Below are 21,419 nucleotides of genomic sequence, written 5' to 3' on the forward strand. Positions count from 1 at the left end.
TACCATGGGGAACCTTATCGAACGCCTTACTAAAATCCATATACACAACATCTACTGCTTTACCCTCATCCACTTCCTTAGTCACCTTCTCAAAGAACTCAATAAGGTTTGTGAGGCACGACCTGCCCTTCACAAAACCATGCTGGCTATCCCTGATCACGTTATTCCTACCCAGATGTTCATAAATCTTATCCCTTACCATTCTCTCTAAGACTTTGCCCACCACTGAAGTCAGACTCACTGGCCTATAGTTACTAGGGCTATCCCTACTCCCTTTCTTGAACAATGGGACCACATTCGCTATCCTCCAGTCCTCTGGTACTATTCCCGTTGACAATGACGACATAAAAATCCAGGCCAATGGCTCTGCTATCTCCTCCCTAGCTTCCCATAGGATCCTGGGGTAAATGCCATCAGGCCCAGGAGACTTATCTATATTCATCCTTTCCAATATTCCCAAAACCTCTTCCCTGCATATTTCCAGGGCATCCATTCTAATTATTTGTGATTCCATATTCACATCAGCAACAGTGTCCTGTTCCTGAGTGAATACTGATGAAAAGTACTGATTTAATGTCTCTCCAATCTCCTCCGCCTCCACACACAACTTCCCACTACTATCCTTGACTGGACCGATACCTACCCTAGTCATCCTTTTATTCTTGACATACCTATAGAATGCCTTTGGGTTTTCCCTAATCCTACCAGCTAAAGACTTTTCATGTCCCCTTTTCGCTTCTCTTAGCTCCCTCTTTAGCTCCTTCCTGGCTACCTTATAACTCTCAATCGCCCCAACTGAACCTTTACGCCTCATCTTTACATATGCCGCCTTCTTCCCTTTCACAAGGGACTCCAATTCCTTACTAAACCACGGCTGCCTCACAAGGCCCTTTACACCATGCCTGACTGGTACATACCTATCGAGGACACGCAGTAGCTGCTCCTTGAACAATCCCCACATCTCATTAGTGTTCTTCTCTTGAAGCCTGTTTTTCCAATCCACACATCCTAAGTCATGCCTTCTTTCACAGCACCCTCTAACCTATGAATGTTTCATCCTGGAAGGTAAAAAGGATTACCACCACCTTCAAGTTCCCCTCCCACTGTCTGATGTCGAACTAGACATGGGGTTCACATTAGGGGTTCTTCCACTTTAACATTGATAAGTTATTTGGACTAGAAAGCCTGTTGGGCATGAGATTTGTTTTAATGTTATTAACTGCAATGTACTGGCTGACACAACTGTCACCATTTTGGAATCGCTTCTCCCTCAATCCTTGAGGCCACCTCCCAACATTCAATAGTGCTGCTGGAGTTCTGCAGCAGGGATCCACCAGGCCCCAGACAATCAGAGCCAAATAATATGCCTTCCCTCCCAGGTGAGAGGCCAACACTAGTCCACACATAGGCGGCATGTCAGAGCCACTACTCCAGTCTGGCAGGGGGTTGTCTCCCTCCACAAGCCAGCAGCAGAACAGCAGACTGGAGCCACAGCTGGCAAAATAACACAGCAGAGTCACCAAACTCCATCCAGAGTAGCCATCACTATCCACATCCAGCCTGTGCAAAACCCAGAGGCTCCCCCATACTGCTCGATCAGCTCTGCTGCAGGAACCATGTAGCCTGACCACCAGGGGAGGAAGTGCCAGTGAACCCAGCCACAACTGACACTCCGCTGATCAGGAAGACAGAAAGAAAGCCCAAGGAGATGGCGTCCTGGTAAGCAATGGCCCGAACGGACTCTGGAGGCAGTGATTCCAATTTAGCAAGGAAACAACAGCCTCAGCACATGGCCCACAGTACAGAGCCTGGGAAGCAAGGCCCCAGCTTCACTCATGGTTTGCTACAGAATGGATTAAAGATAGAATATTACATTTTCCTTTTATACCAGAAGCTTGATATTTATTTTAATATTTACTTAATTTACCAATGAAAGAATTTCACCATTTAAAAGTACTGCACTCCAGCTCAGAAAGATACAGATATAATGTTTTAACTTTTTTCTGTTAAGCAAGGTCTCTCAGAATCCAATTCCACATTTAACATGATTTCTATGGAAATTCATGTTTCATTTAAAGGATCTATTTTCAGAAATACAATGCCAATTTTAAGTAGAAGATCCTGTATATTACCATTTCTTCAAAGTCTCTCGATAAAAGACTAAAATACCCTCTGTAATAACACTGTCCAACATCACATCGACTGTAGCAGTTCAAGGCAATGCTCAAATTCTACGAATGCGGCCTAATTACATCTTTACTTCTGCCTCAGCTCACCTGGTGCTGAAACTCTCATTCATGCCTTTGCAGTTCCTGAACTCAATGATTCCAACATCTTCCTGACAGCTTCTCATATTTTACCCATGGTGAACTTCAGGTCACCCAAGATTCTCCTGTAATACCACGTCCTATCTTACACCAAATTACATTTGATTGCACCTATACTGGCAGACCCACACTGGCTCACAGTTAAGGAATTTGGTAATTTTAAAATTCTAAATCTTGCTTTCATTCATGGCTTCAGCCCCTCAAATCTCTAACCTCTTGCATACCTGCAACATTCCAAGCTAACTGCACTTCTCCAAACTCTGCCCTTTGTAAATCCTCTATTTTCTTTGCTTCACCCATGACTGCCAAGTTTTTGACAGTCTTGACTCTTAGCTCATGACTTCGCCTCTCCTTAAAACCCATTTGATTAATCTTTTCATCGACTGCCCAAACATCAAGTTTCAAGTTTTGCTCTGTAACAATCCTTTGAAGCTCTTTGACTTTCACTACATAAAAGGTGCTTTATAAGCTACAGTTGTTGTCAGCCATTGCACAACGTCAGTGTAAGCTGCTGTTGGCTGTGAACTACTACCAAAATCGAGAATTTTCAGTTGGAAGATGGAAAAGTGTGTTGAGAAATATTCTTATAAATGTACACAAACTGTATGGAAGATGGAATGTAAAAGTGTAATTCTTCCCCTTGTTTGCAAACGAACCAAATACAGAGTTAAAAAGTGCGGCGCTGGAAAAGCACAGCCAGTCAGGCAGCATCTGAGGAGCAGGAAAGTCAACGTTTCGAGCATAAGGAGTTGTGTGTGTGTCGGTGTGAGTGAATGAGTGAGTGAGATAAATGGGAGGGGGGTGGGGTTGGGGGGGATAAATAGCTAGGAATACAGTGGGTATTGTGGGCGGCACGGTGGAACAGTGGTTAGCACTGCTGCCTCACAGCGCCTGGAGACCCGGGTTCAATTCCCGACTCGGGCGACTAACTGTGTGGAGTTTGCACGTTCTCCCCGTGTCTGCGTGGGTTTCCTCCGGGTGCTCCGGTTTCCTCCCACAGTCCAAAGATGTGCGGGTCAGGTGAATTGGCCAGGATAAATTGCCCGTAGTGTTAGGTAATAGGGGTAAATGTAGGGGTATGGGTGGGTTGCGCTTCGGCGGGTCGGTGTGGACTTGTTGGGCCGAAGGGCCTGTTTCCACACTGCAAGTAATCTAATCAAAAGATGAAGATGGGGGTGATAGTGATAGGCCAGAGTGGAAGATGGAGTGGATAGGTGGGAAGTAAGATGGACAGATTAGGCACTTCAAGAGGGCTGTGCCGAGTTGGAGGGTTGAATCTGGGATAAGCTGGGGGAGGGGAGATGAGGAATCTGGTCAAATCAACATTGATACCGTGTGGTTGAATGGTCCAAAGACGGAATGGGAGGGGGATTGAAGTATTCAGCCACAGGATGGTGGGATTGTTTGGTGTGCGTGTCCCAGAGATGTTCCCTGAAACATTCCGCAAGTTGGCATCCTGTCTCCCCTATGTAGAGGAGACCACATAGAGAGCAATGAACACAAGTAGATGAGGTGTTTGGAGGTGCTGGACAATCGCTGCTGGATGTGGAAGGATCCTCTGGGGCCTTGGAATGAGGTGAGGAGGTAGGTGTGGGTGCAGGTTATACAGTGGCAAGGGAAGGTGTCGGGAGTGGAGGGTGAGTTGGTGAAGGGCATGGACCTAACGTGAGAGTCACAGAGGGAATGGTCTCTGCGGAATGCTGAAAGAGGTGGGGAGAGAAATACATCTCTGCTGGTGGGGTCTGATTGTCGATGGCAGAAATGACAGAGGTTGATCCTTGCACACCACCAACCTCCGGATACAATGCATCATTTTCCTCCACCTACACTCTCACTGACAGTTGAAATTTGTGGCTTATCTTTGACAACGTGACAGTGTGCCAGTCACGGCACAAGTCTTGTCTGGCTTCAACCCACCAATATGAACAGAAGCTCCTTTTATGTGGATCTAGAAATGTGTGTCAGTTCGAAAACTACTGACTTTTTCCTTGTAAGGGGTAAAGATTTTTAAATAAACGGAATAAATACTCACAACCTCCCTGTAAAAGTTTGATCATTTAAAATAGATTTTTATTCTAGACTGATACTCTCTCTGAGATAGAGGAAACTGAATCCTAGAGGAAACAGACTAAAGGAACTCACCCAGCCAGTATTCCCTTTGGCTTTATATACTGTGTATATTTCCATTATACACTGCGTAATGAAATCAATGTGGATATTAAATAACAGATTAAACAAAAAAGTGCAAGTCCCGCTTAGCGACTCAAACCATGCACGGTGGCTAAAAGGCTGAATCCCAAATAAGATTTAGATTCTGGAAATGCTGTTTAGGCCCAGGACTTCCAAACCGCTTTATGTTAAGCCGAGAATGATTTTCTACCCGAAACTCTTTTAGGCCCGAGTCGTCAGTAAACTACAGTAGGGGTGGGGGTCAACTCGGAGGAACACTGGCTGGTCACTTAAAATTTCTTGGCAAAAGCGTCTTCAAGCATTCATTACCCCGAAGTGCCATGAACACACAGCCTCAGCCATTTACAGAATAACTCATTGTTAAGAGGTAAGGTTTCTCCTTTGCTCACCCCTCCCCCATACTACCCATGCAACAAACAAGGCAAAGCTGCCTTTCGAGAAGGATCACATTTAATCGTTTCCTCTTGGCCAAAATTGTATGCGCGCACTTGAGGCTATATACTACCTTACGCCTAACATTTAACAACTGCTGTACTTTGTGCAACAGCCACGCTCTTATAAAAGTTATTTTACTGTATAACATTACATTCTGCTCTGGACACGTTGTTGAAAAACTATGACCAATAAAGACATTCTAAAGCATGAAACGCTTATATAACGAAATGAATATTGAAATATTTCAAGCAACAGAACGTGTCGATTTGCGTGTGATCAGTATTTCAAAATTTATGTGGACTCAAAGTTCCAAAAATGCATGTTAAGTGCTCCAAAGGATGAGGTTTAGTATGTCTTACGGAGCATTACTTCGTGGCCTCGGTAACGGATAACTGGTTTCGTAAACAGTCTGGATTTGTAATGCCACATGCTTCAAGTTTAAAAGTAGCAGCACCAGTCAGGTTTAAAAAAAATATACAGTCTGCTGGCAGCTGTCCTAAAAGCATGAACAGCCACCATCATTATTCAGCACAACAGAGCCTGGCTTCAGCTTAACTACTTCAGGCTTATACATTGTTTCCCAAGAAGAGCTTTCTAGTTTTTTTTCTAAATGAAAATGCTTCTACTGTGTTCACAATCAAAGCTGAAAGCTGACCTGCTCTGGGTCTGAGTCATACTCCTCATCATCTGCACTCAGGGACATGGCCAAATCTCAGTCTGGGCCCAGCCAGAAACAAACTGACATGGCTGGACTGCTGTAGTAACGAGCCTCCACCATAAACCCAGCTTCCACACTCAAGACTCATCAATATTCATGAGGGAAGGTCAGGATGGGGTTGAACCGTTTCAGTTGACCAATCAAAAATAAGCAGATGCATTATTTTGAAAAACAGACAATAGAGCTGCTGCTGGTTGTGATTACAGCCCACAGTCAGCAAGAGGAATGACATTGTAAGGGCGCACACGCGACACATTCACAAATCACCCTGCTTTCCCCAGCCACTTACACATCTAACAATGACTAACACTAAATCCGAAGTATGTAATGCTCTAGGCAAATATAATGAGTGGCGATGCAATCAGAGAGCGTTTACAGTATTATTTATGATTATCTTTAGTAAGCACTCCCCCGCCGACTCAGCCTGCAAATAAACACTGCGGAGTGCAGGGCTCGTTAGGCGAAACAGAAACCCATCGTCTTCAAGGTTCAATTTAAAGGACATGACCAAAATCGAAGTGAACTTTTCTTTTGCTTCAGTTAATTACCAGCATAAAATAAAGCCTCTGTGTCTGGGCAGCAGCTCATTGATACCTCCTGACAAAACAATAAGAGGAATAGCCAAAATATCTTATTCTCTGGTCTGTAAAGAAAATCAACTCCATTTTAGATTTTTCTTTTGCAGATCACAAAATTAATACCTGCATTTTTAGAGCGCCATTAATATGGGTAGCCTAAAGCATCTATGTAAGAGAGCAAGAAGTCAGTTTTTGGTGATATTCAATATAGGGCAATAGTGTTTGGAACACTTCAAGAATATTTGTTACTTTCCAAATATGCCATGGTATCCATTTCAACCATCTGAAATTGGGCCTTGGTGTTAGATCTCATACAGTACAGTGCATGTGCTCCAGGTCATAGTGAGGACTGAAGGAACAGCCTTCTGACCCTAAGGCAAAAACAAACTGGCATTGAACACTTACCTTGCCCTGCAACCGCAAGAAATGCAAAACTTGCGCCCACACCTCCCCCCTTACTTTCCTCCAAGGATCCTTCCATATCCACTTCACCTCCACACACATCATTTACTGCATCCGCTATAATGGGGAGACAGGCTGCTTACTTGTGAAACGTTTCAGAGAACACCTCTGGGACACCCGAACCAACCAACCCAACCACCCCGTGGCTCCCACTCCACCAAAGACATGCAGGTCCTTGGACTCCTCCATTGCCAGACCATAGCAACACGACGGCTGGAGGAAGAGCACCTCATCTTCCGCCTGGGAACCCTCCAACCACAAGGGATGAACTCAGATTTCTCCAGTTTCCTTATTTCCCCTCCTCCCACCATGTCTCAGTCCCAACCCTCAAACTCAGCACCACCGTCCTAACCTGCAATCTTCTTCCTGACCTCTCTGCCCCCACCCCCACTCCTGTCTATCACCCTCACCTTTACCTCCTTCCACTTATCGCATTTCCAACACCCCTCCCCCAAGTCCCTCCTCCCTACTTTTTATCTGAGCCTGCTTGGCACACCTTCCTCATTCCTGAAGAAGGGGTCATGCCTGAAACGTCGATTCTCCTGCTCCTTGGATGCTGCCTGATCTGCTGCGCTTTTCCAGCAACACATTTTCAGCTCTGATCTCCAACATCTGCAGTCCTCACTTTCTCCATTGAAACTCCAACCAAACATCATCACTGACATTAAACATTGTTAATTAGGCAACAGGGGGAGAGGCATGACAAGGCAAATTAAGTTAAATATGGAAACCACAAGTTGAAAAGTGTGGCGTTGGAAAAGCACAACAGGTCAACGGGCATTTGAGGAGCAGGAGAATCAAGTTTCAGGGATAAGCCCTTCTTAAGGGATGTATTCCTGATGAAGGACATATGCCTGAAACATCGATTCTCCTACTCCTCAGATGCTGCCTGACCTGCTGTGCTTTTCCCATGCCAAACTTTTCGACTCTTATTTTCAGCACCTGTAGTCCTCACTTTCTCCTAGTTGATGGAAATCACAAGCCAATCAAAAAAAGGTCCATCCCAACAGCAACTTGTGTTTGTATAATAATGTTAATCAATTGAAACATCTCAAAACAAGTAAATTACCAGACAAAGTATGATATCAAGTCACATAAATAGAAATAAAGATGGGCGGCAGGTGGCTAGCACTGCTACCTCACAGCGCCAGGGACCCGGGTACGATTCCAGCCTTGGGGAACTGTCTGTGTGGAGTTTGCACATTTTCTCCGTGTCCGCATATGTCTCCTCTGGGTACTCCAGTTTCCTCCCACAATCCAAAAATGTGTACGTTGGGTGAAACGGCCATGCTAAATTGCCCCACAGTGTTCAGGGATGTGTAGGTTAGGTGTATCAGACAAGGGTAAAAGTAAAGTAATAGGGGAATGAGTCTGGGTGGGACACTCCTTGGCAGGTCGGTGTGGACTGGTTGGGCCAACTGGTCTGTTTTCACACTGTAGGGATTCTATGATTCTATGACTTGATCAAAGAGACAGTCTTTAAGATCACATTTTTAAAAGGGTGAAGAAAAAGTGTTCCAGAGCCAAGACGTGGACAATTGAAGGCATAACTGTAAATGATGGGGAAGAAAACAAATCGAAAATATTACAGAAACAGCATGAAGTTAAAATTTTAGATACTGTATTGTATAAATTTGTTATGCTTTGGAATTGCCTTTTTAAGATAAAGTGGAGGAATGAAGAGAGTCATGTGATCTGTTCTAGAATACACCTGACAACAAACCTAGGTGGCTTTGTTGCTATGGGGCCAAGTCAAAAGACTTATTGAGAAGGTGCAAATGTTTATTATGCTTGTAGGCAATGGTAACAGTATCTATGCTGACTGTTAGCTTGAGTCATGCAGGGAGATGTTAGAAGTGTCAGGTTTCACATACAGTTAAACTTTAAACTGTCCATTTAATTTTAAGCTACAATAATGTTGGGGTCCAGAAAATATTTAAAGACGTCGACATGAATACAAAATCCAAGTGATTCATATGTCGCAACTGAACACTATGACTCTCTGTTGGAGAAGGAACAAATGAACAAAGTGACTATTACTGGATGTGTGCATCAATCAATAGAAAATTGGGTTGATGTTGACTGTAGTATTAGCTGAAACAATCTAACTTCAAAGACCAACATATTTCCATAAGCTATTTCAAATGCAAAGCCAATCCTTAGAAGAGTATAAAGGAAGTAGGAGTATACTTAAGAGGGAAATCAGGAGGGCAAAAAGGGGACATGAGATAGTTTTGGCAAATAGAATTAAGGAGAATCCAAAGAGTTTTTACAAATATATTAAGGACAAAAGGGTAACTAGGGAGAGAATAGGGCCCCTCAAAGATCAGCAAGGCGGCCTTTGTGTGGAGCCACAGAAAATGGGGGAGATACTAAATGAGTATTTTGCATCAGTACTTACTGTGGAAAAGGATATGGAAGATATAGACTGTAGGGAAATAGATGGTGACATCTCGCAAAATGTCCAGATTACAGAGGAGGAAGTGCTGGATGTCTTGAAATAGGTAAAGGTGGATAAATCCCCAGGACCTGATCAGGTGTACCCGAGAACTCTGTGGGAAGCTAGAGATGTGATTGCTGGGCCTCTTGCTGAGAGATTTGCATCATCGATAGTCACAAGTGAGGTGCCGGAAGACTGGAGGTTGGCAAACGTGTTGCCACTGTCTAAGAAGGGTGGTAAGGACAAGCCAGGGAACTACAGACCAGTGAGCCTAACCTCAGTGGTGGGGAAATTGTTGAAGGGAATCCTGAGGGACAGGATGTACATGTATTTGGAAAGGCAATTTTGATTAGGGATGTCAACATGGTTTTGTGCGTGGGAAATCATGTCTGACAAACTTGATTGAGTTTTTTGAAGAAGTAACAAAGAAGATTGATGAGGCGAGGTACTACATTTTGGGGAAGTAAATCTTAGCAGGACTTATACACTTAACGGTAAGGTCCTAGGGAGTGTTGCTGAACAAAGAGACCTTGGAATGCAGGTTCACAGCTCCTTGAAAGTGGAGTCACGGGTAGATAGGATAGTGAAGACGGGGTTTGGTATGCTTTCCTTTATTGGTCAGAGCATTGAGTACAGGAGTTGGGAGGTCATGCTGCGGCTGTACTGGACATCGGTTAGGCCATTGTTAGAATATTGCGCGCAATTCTGGTCTCCTTCCCATCGGAAAGATATTATGAAACTTGAAAGGGTTCAGAAAAGATTTACAAGGATGTTGCCAGGGTTGGAGGATTTGAGCTATAGGGAGAGGCTGAACAGGCTAGGGCTGTTTTCCCTGGAGCATCAGAGGCTGAGGGGTCACCTTATAAAGGTTTATAAAATTATGAGGGGCATGGATACGATAAATAGACAAAGTCTTTTCCCTGGGGTCTGGGAGTCTAGAACTAGAGGGCATAGGTTTAGGGTGAGAGGGGAAATATATAAAAAAGACCTAAGGGGCAATGTTTTCACGCAGAGGGTGGCACGTGTATGGAATGAGGTGCCAAAGGAAGTGGTGGAGGCTGGTACAATTGTAACATTTAAGAGGCATTTGGATAGGTATACGAATAGGAAGGGTTTGGAGGGATACTGGCAGGTGGGACTAGATTGGGTTGGGATATCTGGTCGGCATGGACAGGTTAGACCGAAGGGTCTGTTTCCTTGCTGTACATCCCTATGACTCTACAACTCTCAGAATGAAATCACAGCTCGACATGGTACTAGGGAGCTCTTATGTTTTCCTTAATGTCAACTATTTAAAAATAAAGGTTTTAAATAACAAGTCTAGATGTTGTTCTCAGCAGTGGACAGGTGTTGTCAACCATTTATTCATTTACAGTTGTTGATGACACTGTATGGCTTTTGTAGCGGAATCTGTTGTTTAGAAAGTCATTTTGCTGCAGGGTCCTCTACAGAGGATCTCGAGTTTGTTTGAACAGAGAAAGAAATTGTGTACCTTCTTAACCAATCACACTGAAGTATTGTTAATCAGACATGCAGAGTCAGACCAGGAACTGTAAGTTAGAAAACTGCATTCAATGGCAAGTCATATACAGTAAATGTCTTCCAACAACTCATTGCTGACATGTGTATGTCACTGGCTTGGCCAGCATTTATTACCCATCCCTAATTTTTAAGTTAAGTGTCAACCACATTGCTGTGGATGTCGAGTCACGGGTAGGCCAGACCAAGTAAGGACAGCAGCTTCCTCCCTGAAAGGACAATAGTGAACCAGCTGGACTTTTCCAGCAATCATCAGACAACTAATTCCAGATATTTACTGAATTCAAATTCCACCATCTGCCATGGCAGGATTCGGACCCTGGTGCCCAGAACATTAACAGTGTCTCTGGATTAATATTCAAGTAAAATAAAAAGTGAGGCAGAGATGGGATTAAGAAATGGAGATAAAAAGAACCAAGAAAAATGTGATTTTAAAATTTTCCAGCAAAAGTTAGACTCTGAAGGAATAACACTTTATATTTATAAAACTGATTATTCAATGTTATTGAGGTTATTTGACAGTAGTCCATGTCTTTTAACATTCATCTCTCAGTGAAATATCATTATAGCAAAGATTTTTGAGGAATAGAAAAACTTGGATAGCCACTTCCGAATTTCTACCTTTACTTCTTCATATGTGGTCACTGGAATTTGTTATCCAATTTACATGTTTATTGCAGTAAACACAGACAAAGGATACATTTTAAAACATTATTAGTTGTGGTTTATGACCGTTTGAAAGTACTCTCTCGAGACTTGCTGTGATCAAAATTTTATAAATGCTTATTCATTTCTCTTCTCTCTTTTGACAATCTCAAAAATAAATCTCATTTTTGTAATCGTATCCATGTGTATGGAATTAGAAATGCTGATTAATGCTCTATCATAAATCTAACTTTTTAAACAGCATATCAGAGAGCGGAATTGAAATACAGGCCTGTTTAAAATTTAGTTAACTCATTTTAATTGTCAATTGATACAAGGACTGTGCATAGTATTTGCATAATAAATATGTTGCACTATAAATGCCTGTAATACAATAAATCCATGCTTTCTGACTTGTTCATACTCACTTACTCAATTCCTCAGACAAGAGGAGCTATCAATCATCACAAGATCTCACAAGCCAACCAATTTTTTTCCCCTTAAACTACATGTAAGTAAAAAGTGCAATCAAGCACCAAAAAGAGATCTTAATTACCAGAGGAAAAAAATTGATCATACATTACTATAAATGCAAAGATGGGCAATTTTTGACAGGGATTTCAGTTCCTTCTCATAGTTTGGTTGCTTTGATGTGGTGGAGAGTTGAAGTTTTAACCATGTGTATGCGAAACTACAATGTCCAGCATTCGTCATGATGAAACACGTCTCATGAAAACTGCAGCAGAGAGTTAAGGTGCTCTGCTTTTCAGCTGACAAACAGAATTTCAGAACAGTTTAACTCTGATTCTAGACTGCTTATGAACTGCTCATATAATGCAGTTATACCAGAACTGTCAATCAGAGCTCTAATCTTGTCCCAGCAATTCAAAGGAATGTTCACCAGATTCAAGTTGATTACCTGAGGCTGGGATCTACTCTTTAAAACACTCTTGCAGTTTGCAAAATAAACCAGATGATGCATCTTACATGACTGAATCAATTCTGAATAAGCATGATCAAGAACTTCCTGTTCATCTTACACATGGAATTCTAAGTATTGCTCTCAGTTCACAATTTACATTTATGTAGATCCCAGAATTATATGCCTGATGCTTTCCCAACTAAGAATGTTCGAAGCAATGCTGATTTAACCCTTTATGTTGATCCAAACAACACACAAAAATACATTGAAAAGATTGGCACAGACAGGATGTCACTGAACCAAAAGGATGTCTTAAGTATTTCTCCGCAATGTTGAATTTGGTAAATTGGGCATTGATTGAAACAAGTTTCTTTAAAAAAAGCTTTTTAAGAAATTTACCAAAAATGGGCAAAACAGAAAGAAAAATACAGTATACACCCATTCAGCAGGCACTTTCATTGATAGGTACCAGCCTTCGACATTTCCTAGCTATTTACCTCTTTAGATAATAAAGCCTTTGTTTAATTAGATCATCTTTCATCAATTTATAACGATTTATCCATATGAAAAGTCAGTGGTCACAATATGTTCACATGAAGTAGCCAGGCAAAAAGGGGTGCTGATTGTAAAAGCAAATACATTGAGAAAACCTGTGAAGCTACTCAGGAAGATCAATAATAACAAACTCCTCAACAAGAGTCAGACTGGACTCAAAATGCTGTTTGTTTGCCAGTCCACAAGTGCTGCTTAACATACTATGTTTCTCCAGCATCCTCGGTTTGTAACAAAGTGATACCAGACATTAACATATAATGCAATAGGAAACAAGATTACAAATACTGTAGCAGCTGGAACATCACACTAACAATGCAGATTTTAAAATAGCAGGGAATATTAAGTCAGGAGAGAGATTGTTGCTTAGAAAAGGGGATAGATAAGTCACGCACAATAAGGGAAAGAGCCTCACGGTGAGTTATTCAGTTGGACTTGAAAAAGCAGGAAAGCTAGTTATAAATTGAAGGTAACAGTAAGAGACTGATGGGTGATAGACTATTCATGGTTAATGGGCTTAGGAAAAGAATGACAATTGTATATAAGGATTTCCTCATAATTCAAAGGCAGGGTGATGCAGAATAATGCTTTGATATACTTTTAGTTTGGTAAATGAAGGATGTTTTAGGATTCAGGTTAAACATTGGGATGTGTTAAGAATTGAGCTGAAAGGTAGAAAACAACAGAAGAGGTATGTTTGGAGAAGGGTGAAGTCTTGATGTGCCCCAGATGTGTGTATTGGGGCCACACAATTTTGAATTTATATCAACAACTAATTCAAAACCTCACTGAAAAAGTTGGCTCAGATGTATGAATGCTGACAAACTAGAAACTGTGATTTGCATGAGATAATCACAAAATTAATTAGAGAAAGGATGGAAATAGACAAAACAAAATTTAATGGAGACAATTGCACAGTACTGCACATTGGAAGGGAAGATTGGAGTGACGTTGAAACAGTTAAGAACACAGAGTTAAAAGACCTAGAAGTTGGTTAAAAACTACTTTTTAAAATCTGCACAACTTCTCTCAGTAACCTCTGACTACAGGTTCCATGTGATTTCACTGCTCAGATACACTCGGCCACTGCAAAGCATGACCAAACATCAATATACATGCTGGACTATTGTAACAAAATAGTTGAATAAAGAAACCAATAATTTTCAATCTACATATACTTCCAAGTGATGCATCCGGTCTGATCAACAAGACACTGGCAGACAATATTCATGGGATGTAGCGCTGCAAAACGTTAAGAGGATGCCGATTCCTCATGTTAGAAGGGAAGGGAAGGGAAGACTGGAGAAACTTGAATCTTTTAAAATAGAACTGGGAGAAACCAGGGATAAGTAAAATACTAAAAAAAAATGGAGACTATATTAAACTAAACCACGAGTACTAAAAAGATGACACATACCCCCGCTCATAAAAGTCAAACTTAAGACTGTTAGGAAATTCAGCAGAAAATGATCAATAATTGGAAAAGACTGTAAAAGGAGAGACCAAGCAGCAAAAATCCTGAAATTATTTTAACAATCAATTGGAAGCAAAAATTATCTTGTCATCTGGTGCCCTTACAGGAAAGTACACTTTCTGAGTGAGGATAGATTCAAATCAGGTATAACTCCTGCCGGCATCCTGAACTTATACATGAAATATAACTTTTAATAAGGTGTCAGACAGCAACCGTAGTCGATTGGACCAAATCCCTGCAAGAGTAAGACTGCCAAAGAGGACCAATGAATCTGGTTTGGTTTGAAATGCTGTGGGCTTGAGAAGTGTGCAGCCTTAGAGAGTGGGTCACTGGACTGCACACACTATATTGTTTTGTACTCTCAAAAATTTCCAAGTCTTAAATCAAGAGTTGCCATACGACATATCCGATTTTAATACAAAAGATTTTAGGATGGCTGGTAGAAAGTTAATGGTGTAATTATAGAGATTACAGAACTGACAGCTCAACTGTACTATTAGCTCACAACAGTCCAAAGATAGCACTGTTACATTGGTACTAGCAGTGTAACAAATCAAAAACTATGACCACAGAAATAGTTATATACATATCGTTTCTCCTCTCCCCATCGCACACCCATGCCCCCAATAATTTCCTACAATTTGCATTGTTGTTCTGATTTATGTATACTTAATTAGACCCTTCCCACCCCCGACTCTTCCCTGCTACCAACCAAATCCATTCCTCACACTGACCAACCATGTTGTACCCTCTACCTGTCTTTACCAATCCCCGCTTCACTACCTTGCCCCGCCACCCCCTTTATCTGCAGCTCCCCCTACACCCACCTTGAGTCCTGAAGAAGGGTTATACCCGAAACGTTGACTTCTCTACCTCCTGATGCCGCCTGACGTGCTGTGTTCTTCCAGCCTCCTGTCTGTCTACTCATTTGTGCATACAGCAGAGACTATAGTTCAATAGGACTAGTAATGCAGAGGTCCATTTGTCCAGAATAATACTCTGGGATCATGGTTTCAGATTCCACGATGGCAGTTGGTAGAATTTAAAATCATTTAAATCTAGGACATAAAGTGGGTCACAGCAATAGTGTTAATCCTGACAACAATTGAGAACAGCTATTGTTAAAATCAACCTGGTGCACCACTTTGCTTTAGGGAAGGAAATCTATCCAGAAACTGAACAGGACTAACCATATAGCTGGTCAGAGTCTGGAAATCCTGAAGCAAATAATTCACCTCCATAGTTCCCAAAGCCTATAAGGCACAAGTCAGGAATGTAATGGAACATTTCCCACTTTTTTGCATGACTTTACCTCCAAAAAACACTCAAGAAGCTTGATATCATCCAGGGCCAAGCAGCCCACTTGATGAGCACCATACCCACAAACGCTTACTCCCTCCACCATTGATATCCACCAACAATTGCACACATCACTTGTGAGATGCACTGCAGAAATTCACCAAAGCTCCTCAGACAGCATTTTCCAAACCCACAACCACTACCACCAAGATGAACAAGAGCTGCTGATAAACAGGAACACCAGCACCTGCAATTTGTCCTCCAAGCCACTCACAATCCTGACATCACCACTCCTTCAGTGTCACAGCGTTAACATCCTGGAACTCTCTCCCTGACAGTATTAAAGGGTGTAACTACAACAAAAGGGCTCCAGTGGTTCAAGAAGGCAGCTCTCTGCCACCCCTGAAGGCCAACAAGGAATAGGCTGCACCTGATGAATGAACAGAAACTAAATATGCAACCTCGCTAAGTCAACATTGGAATGTGTGGGAAATGTGGCACAATTAAAAGTTGCTTTACAGCAGCTCCAGCTGAGGCACAGCAGAGTAAATGAAACCTCATTCCACATTCAACTGCATTATACTGGCCCAAGGAATGTTTGGTATTGACAATGGATGCCTGAAACAAACTGTCCCATTCTTAAACATAAACATGGCTTCAAAACAAAAATACATCTGAATTTAATTGCTTCTTGAACCAGATAGAATATGTTCCTAAAATATATATGAATAACATTAAAGGTAAATTTGTGTTTACAACATTATTCTATTGCTACTCAAAAGAAAATGCATGCAAAAGTCAAGGTATAACCACTGCCTAATCCCATCACACTCAAAGATGAACCCTGAAGACAAAAAAGCAATGCAATGCATTTTCAACATGCTATTTTAGTCTTAGATATTTGAAACTATATGATACTGAATCCTACTGTTAAAATCCCAACATGAACACACTTGAAACAAATTGTCCAAATGATTTATAAAGTACAGCATTTTACACATTTTAAAAAATACACAATTATGCTTTCTCATAGAAATATGGACATAATGAACTGGTCATTTGTAACAACAATACCAACAATATTGAATAAAGAAATGAATGTTTCCTTGAGTTTATGATCCTGTCATCTCTTCCTACCTTCACTGCCTTCTTTGGCCATGTTACAATTGGGACCCCGGTGATAGCCAGCTTCTGATCATCATCAGCATGTTCCTCCAGTACAGTCTGCATTCACAACAGGGAAAAAAAAACATTTTGTAAACAAACTACACCAAAATTATTTTGTTATACAGGGCAACCTCAATTATATGAGCAACACAGGCTGAGAGTACTTTGTTTGGATATTCGAGTGTTTGGAGAATCGAATGTTCGGATAACACAGTTTACCCAAGCATCAGGACTTTTGAGATCTTGTTTGGATAATCCGAAGTTTGGATAATCAATGTTCGCTTAACCGAGGTTGTTCTGTACACCAGTGATAGTACCAAAAATAAACACTTTCTTTTTTACAACAGCTATGCTGTTTCCATAACTGAGTTGCATTTAATCTGGCTTGTCTTTTTAAGGCAAGTGATCCAATACTTAAGTAAAAGCGAAATAATACAGATCTGATAAATCTTAAATAAAAATCAGAGAAAGAAGAAACTCAATTTCAATTCCAAAGACTCTTCTTTGGAATCAAACTCTTTGTGTAAAAAAAAAATTCTACTTTCTCCTTTTGCCTCATTCATCAAGCATTTTATTTTCCACTGAAGTGGTCAGATGAACAACCTGCTCCCAGCACTGGGAAGCCTTGGAAAGATGAATTGGGTTCTTTGTTACAATATTTTTTCTAAGTATCAGATTTTTAAAAATGGTTGAGAGGGAAAAAGCTCAACATTTATTGAGAAAATACTAGTTACTTCAATACTTAGCATTTTGGACAATAACAGTAAGAGCATACATTTTGCTATATAGAAAAAATAATGGAAGAAAAACTACCATTACCATTAAGCTTATTCAGAAAGATCCTGACAGTCAATGTTAGTATTGAATTATTTCTTAAATGATTTTCCTTTGCATGTTCATTTCTCATTGCTTTTTGTGAGAAGCCTTTGACCAAGTTATTCTATACACAGAGTTTGAATAATTACATTTATATTTTCATTTCATTTGGTGTTTTTTGACATAGTATGTGTTTGTTGGCAAATTGGGTTACATGGGGCATCCTTAGATATCTTGGAGCTCCACTTAACATAACAGTTGTGGGCAGGACAGCTGCTGTTCCATTTATTATGATTTTTACCATGCCATGTGCTGAAAGATATATGGAAGCTTGGAGCAGCTGCTGCAATGGCTCAATTGGAAAGGGCCTTCCCATACTTCACACCAAAGAACTAGAACCAGAGTGAAATCCTCAATCTGAATGCATGAGAAATGTGTAACGTGATCTAAATTCAGGTGCAATAGATAGACATGTACTGGATTTAATCAAACAGGTCTGTATTGTATCGAGATTGCCACATTTGAACTGTACTCCAAAGTATACTTAAGCTCTAAATGCTCAAATCCTCTCCCAATTCTGACTACTATTCTTTTGAATAAACTTTTGTTCAATGTCAGACTTCGCTTTATAATGTTCCTATTAAGTACCTTGGGAGGTTTTATTACATTATGGATGCTGCATAAATGCAAGCTTTTGTTGTAATACATGTTTGCAGATATTGTAACAAGCATGTAAGATGGTTCAAGGAAAAGAAGAAAATTAACCAAAAGGTTACTTGCAATTCAAAAACATGAATTGACACACAGCATGCAGATTTAAAACTATGTTTAGGTCAGATATCAGGGAACCCTCTCTCACAAAAAGCAATGAGAAATGAACATGCAAAGTAAAATCATTTAAGAAATAATTCAATACTAACATTGACTGTCAGGATCTTTCTGAATAAGCTTAATGGTAATGGTAGTTTTTCTTCCATTATTTTTTCAATATAGCAAAATGTATGCTCTTACTGTTATCGTCCAAAATGCTAAGTATTGAAGTAACTAGTATTTTCTCAATAAATGTTGAGCTTTTTCCCTCTGAACCATTTTTAAAAATCTGATACTTAGAAAAAATATTGTAACAAGGAACCCAATTCATCTTTCCAAATACAAAACAAGAAAAATATTGATTTACATATTTAAAATATGTCTGGAATATCAGCCCACTTCCCCCTCCCCTCCAACATTCTACTAAATATAGCCATAATTAGGGGTGTATTCCTATCAAATGGAAATTATAAAGTTAAGTGCATTATAAGCTCTCCAGGGAGACAGCCACATGCTTTTTTATGCACAGAATCAATTAATGAGCAAAAGTGAGGTGACTCCAAAGCCTGTTTTATTTAATACATCAAAGAACACATTTCAATATCTATATATTTCACAAACCGCTCTTCCCCTTTTTAACTGTTGCAGATCCAAATCGTTTGCACTATTTGAGCATAATATTACCCTCAAAATGAGTCAGCAAAATGCTTTATTGTGTCTCATTCTTTCAGGCCTCTCTCCCATTCCCATGCACTCACTGTAAAAAAAGAGCAGGATCAACTATTGAACTTTGTTGCAGTGGCTGCACTTACCGAGGGGGGAGTTTACGTGTTGTTTTGATGCTAACACTTTGCACAGAGGTCAAGTTTCGACCATCTTACACCATTCACTAAGACTCTGCAGTTGCTTCTGCTGGCCACACCATCCCTCTTCGACAGCTGCTTTGTAATTCTGCCCACTTAGCCTTACCTTTTCTCAGTACCATCTGATATTATTCCCTACAATCCTTTCCCTCTTGCTGTTTGGTCCCTTACTTGTCTCAACTTGGAATCTCAATGAGTGGAGTTACTTAACAAAGCCACATTGTTTGCTGTTGTTAATGTGGCTGAAACAACTCTGTATAGTTTGATGGATATTCAAGTATCATTTCAATCAGTGTACATTTGCTACAGCATGGCAAGACAATAGGTAGTTATAGGCAACAAAGAAGCATGGGGCCAAAAAAATCATAAACCTCAGATAGCATCATAGGTTACTCTTTAGGATCTTACTCAAACTGCCATCCGACATGAGTATTAACTGGCAATTCAACCAGGGTCAGCATTACAAACCCAATTCTATCCCTCTGGAGTTGAAATAGCATCTGCAAGCATATTTAAACAGCTATGGGCACACGATAGCTATCAGAAGCTGGAAATATACATGTATATAGATGATTAGCTGAAAGTATCACTGCCTAGATTCATTCAATAAATGTCAAAAAAAATCTAGAGATCAAACATTGGTCCTGGCCTGCATGCCTAAATCACAGGTTATCAAGAGTCAGAAGGAAAGGCAAAAGTTCACTAGCAGGAATATCTTGTACGCAACATCATGTTAAAGAATAGAGAAAGAAGAGGCCTTCCATTTAAATTGTGTCCTTAGTGATCGAAGGATGTTGTTAGGGCAGCCCATGACTGAGTAGCACAAATGGTCGACAGCTGCCCATGGCTAATGCAGCAGAACATGGCTGACAGTAGCTACAGCGTTTGAGAAAATATTAGCTTAACGTTGTCTTCACAAATAGAACAACAGTAGCTCTGTATAATAAGGCTACTAAATTGAGATAGAATGTGCAGCTAAATTGCTAACATAGATAAGAACATTTCACATTAATTAGTTGTTTTGCTTGAATTATTTAATCTATCTGTTACAATATTAAGAACAGGTTCTAATTAAGACTCTTCAAATAATCATGAATACAAATTCTGAAATGGTTATAGATTCACATATATACAAAATAAATCACTAAAAGCTTTGGAGGAAAAGATTCAAACCAGTTTCAGACAGTAAAAGCAGTGCCCATATCGTTACAGGGAGGAATGGATACAGAGATTAGTAGACATTGGAATGTGGATTGAATGAAGACATAACACACGACTTAAGAGTCACAGAGTAATAGAGATGTACAGCATAGAAACAGACCCTTTGGTTCAACCCATCCATGCCGACCAGATATCCCAACCCAATCTAGTTTCACCTGCCAGCACCCGGCCCATATCCCTCCAAACCCTTCCTATTCATATATACATCCAAATGTCTTTTAATTGTTGCAATTGTACCAGCCTCCACCATTTCCTCTGGCAGCTCATTCCATAACAAGTACCACTCTCTGTGTGAAAACGTTGCCCCTTAGGTCTCTTTTATATCTTTCCCCTCTCACCCTCAACCTATGCCATCTAGTTCTGGACTCCCCGACCCCAGAAAAAGACTTTGTCTATTTACCGTATCCATGCCCCTCATAATTTTGTAAACCTCTAAGGTCACCCCTTAGCCTCTGACGCTCCATGGAAAACAGCCCCAGCCTGTTCAGCCTCTCCCTGTAGCTCCAACCCTTGTAAATCTTTTCTGAACCCTTTCAAGTTTCACAACATCTTTCCGTTAGGAAGGAAAGCAGAATTGCACACAATATTCCAATAGCAATCTAACCAATGTCCTGTACAGCCGCAACGTGACCTCCCAACTCCTGTACTCAATACTCTGACCAATAAAAGAAAGCATACCAAATGCCTTCTTCACCATGCTATCTACCTGCGACTCCACTTTCAAGGAGCTACGAACCTGCACTCCAAGGTCTCTTTGTTCAGCAACACTCCCTAGCACCTTACCATTAAGTGTATAAGTCCTGCTAAGATTTATTTTCCCAAAATGCAGCACCTCGCATTTATCTGAATTAAACTCCATCTGCCACTTCTCAGCCCATTGGCCCATCTGGTCAAGATCCTGTTGTAATCTGACGTAACCCTCTTTACTGTCCACTACATCTCCAATTTTGGTGTCATCTGT

General features: G+C 40.8%; 1 protein-coding gene across 7 annotated transcripts in view; it reads right to left on the reverse strand.

Moving 5' to 3' along the window:
- Window positions 1–21,419, reverse strand: part of LOC132827125 (lysine-specific demethylase 2B-like) — a 219,067-nt gene that overhangs the window by 55,354 nt on the left and 142,294 nt on the right. For all 7 annotated transcript variants that reach the window (XM_060843632.1, XM_060843630.1, XM_060843629.1 and 4 more), the window contains one exon: window positions 16,719–16,805. In XM_060843632.1, the coding sequence (XP_060699615.1) occupies window positions 16,719–16,805 (87 nt within the window). The remainder of the gene's footprint in view (window positions 1–16,718; window positions 16,806–21,419) is intronic.

The sequence above is a fragment of the Hemiscyllium ocellatum genome, chromosome 24 (genome assembly GCF_020745735.1).
Source record: "Hemiscyllium ocellatum isolate sHemOce1 chromosome 24, sHemOce1.pat.X.cur, whole genome shotgun sequence".
Taxonomy (NCBI): domain Eukaryota; kingdom Metazoa; phylum Chordata; class Chondrichthyes; order Orectolobiformes; family Hemiscylliidae; genus Hemiscyllium; species Hemiscyllium ocellatum.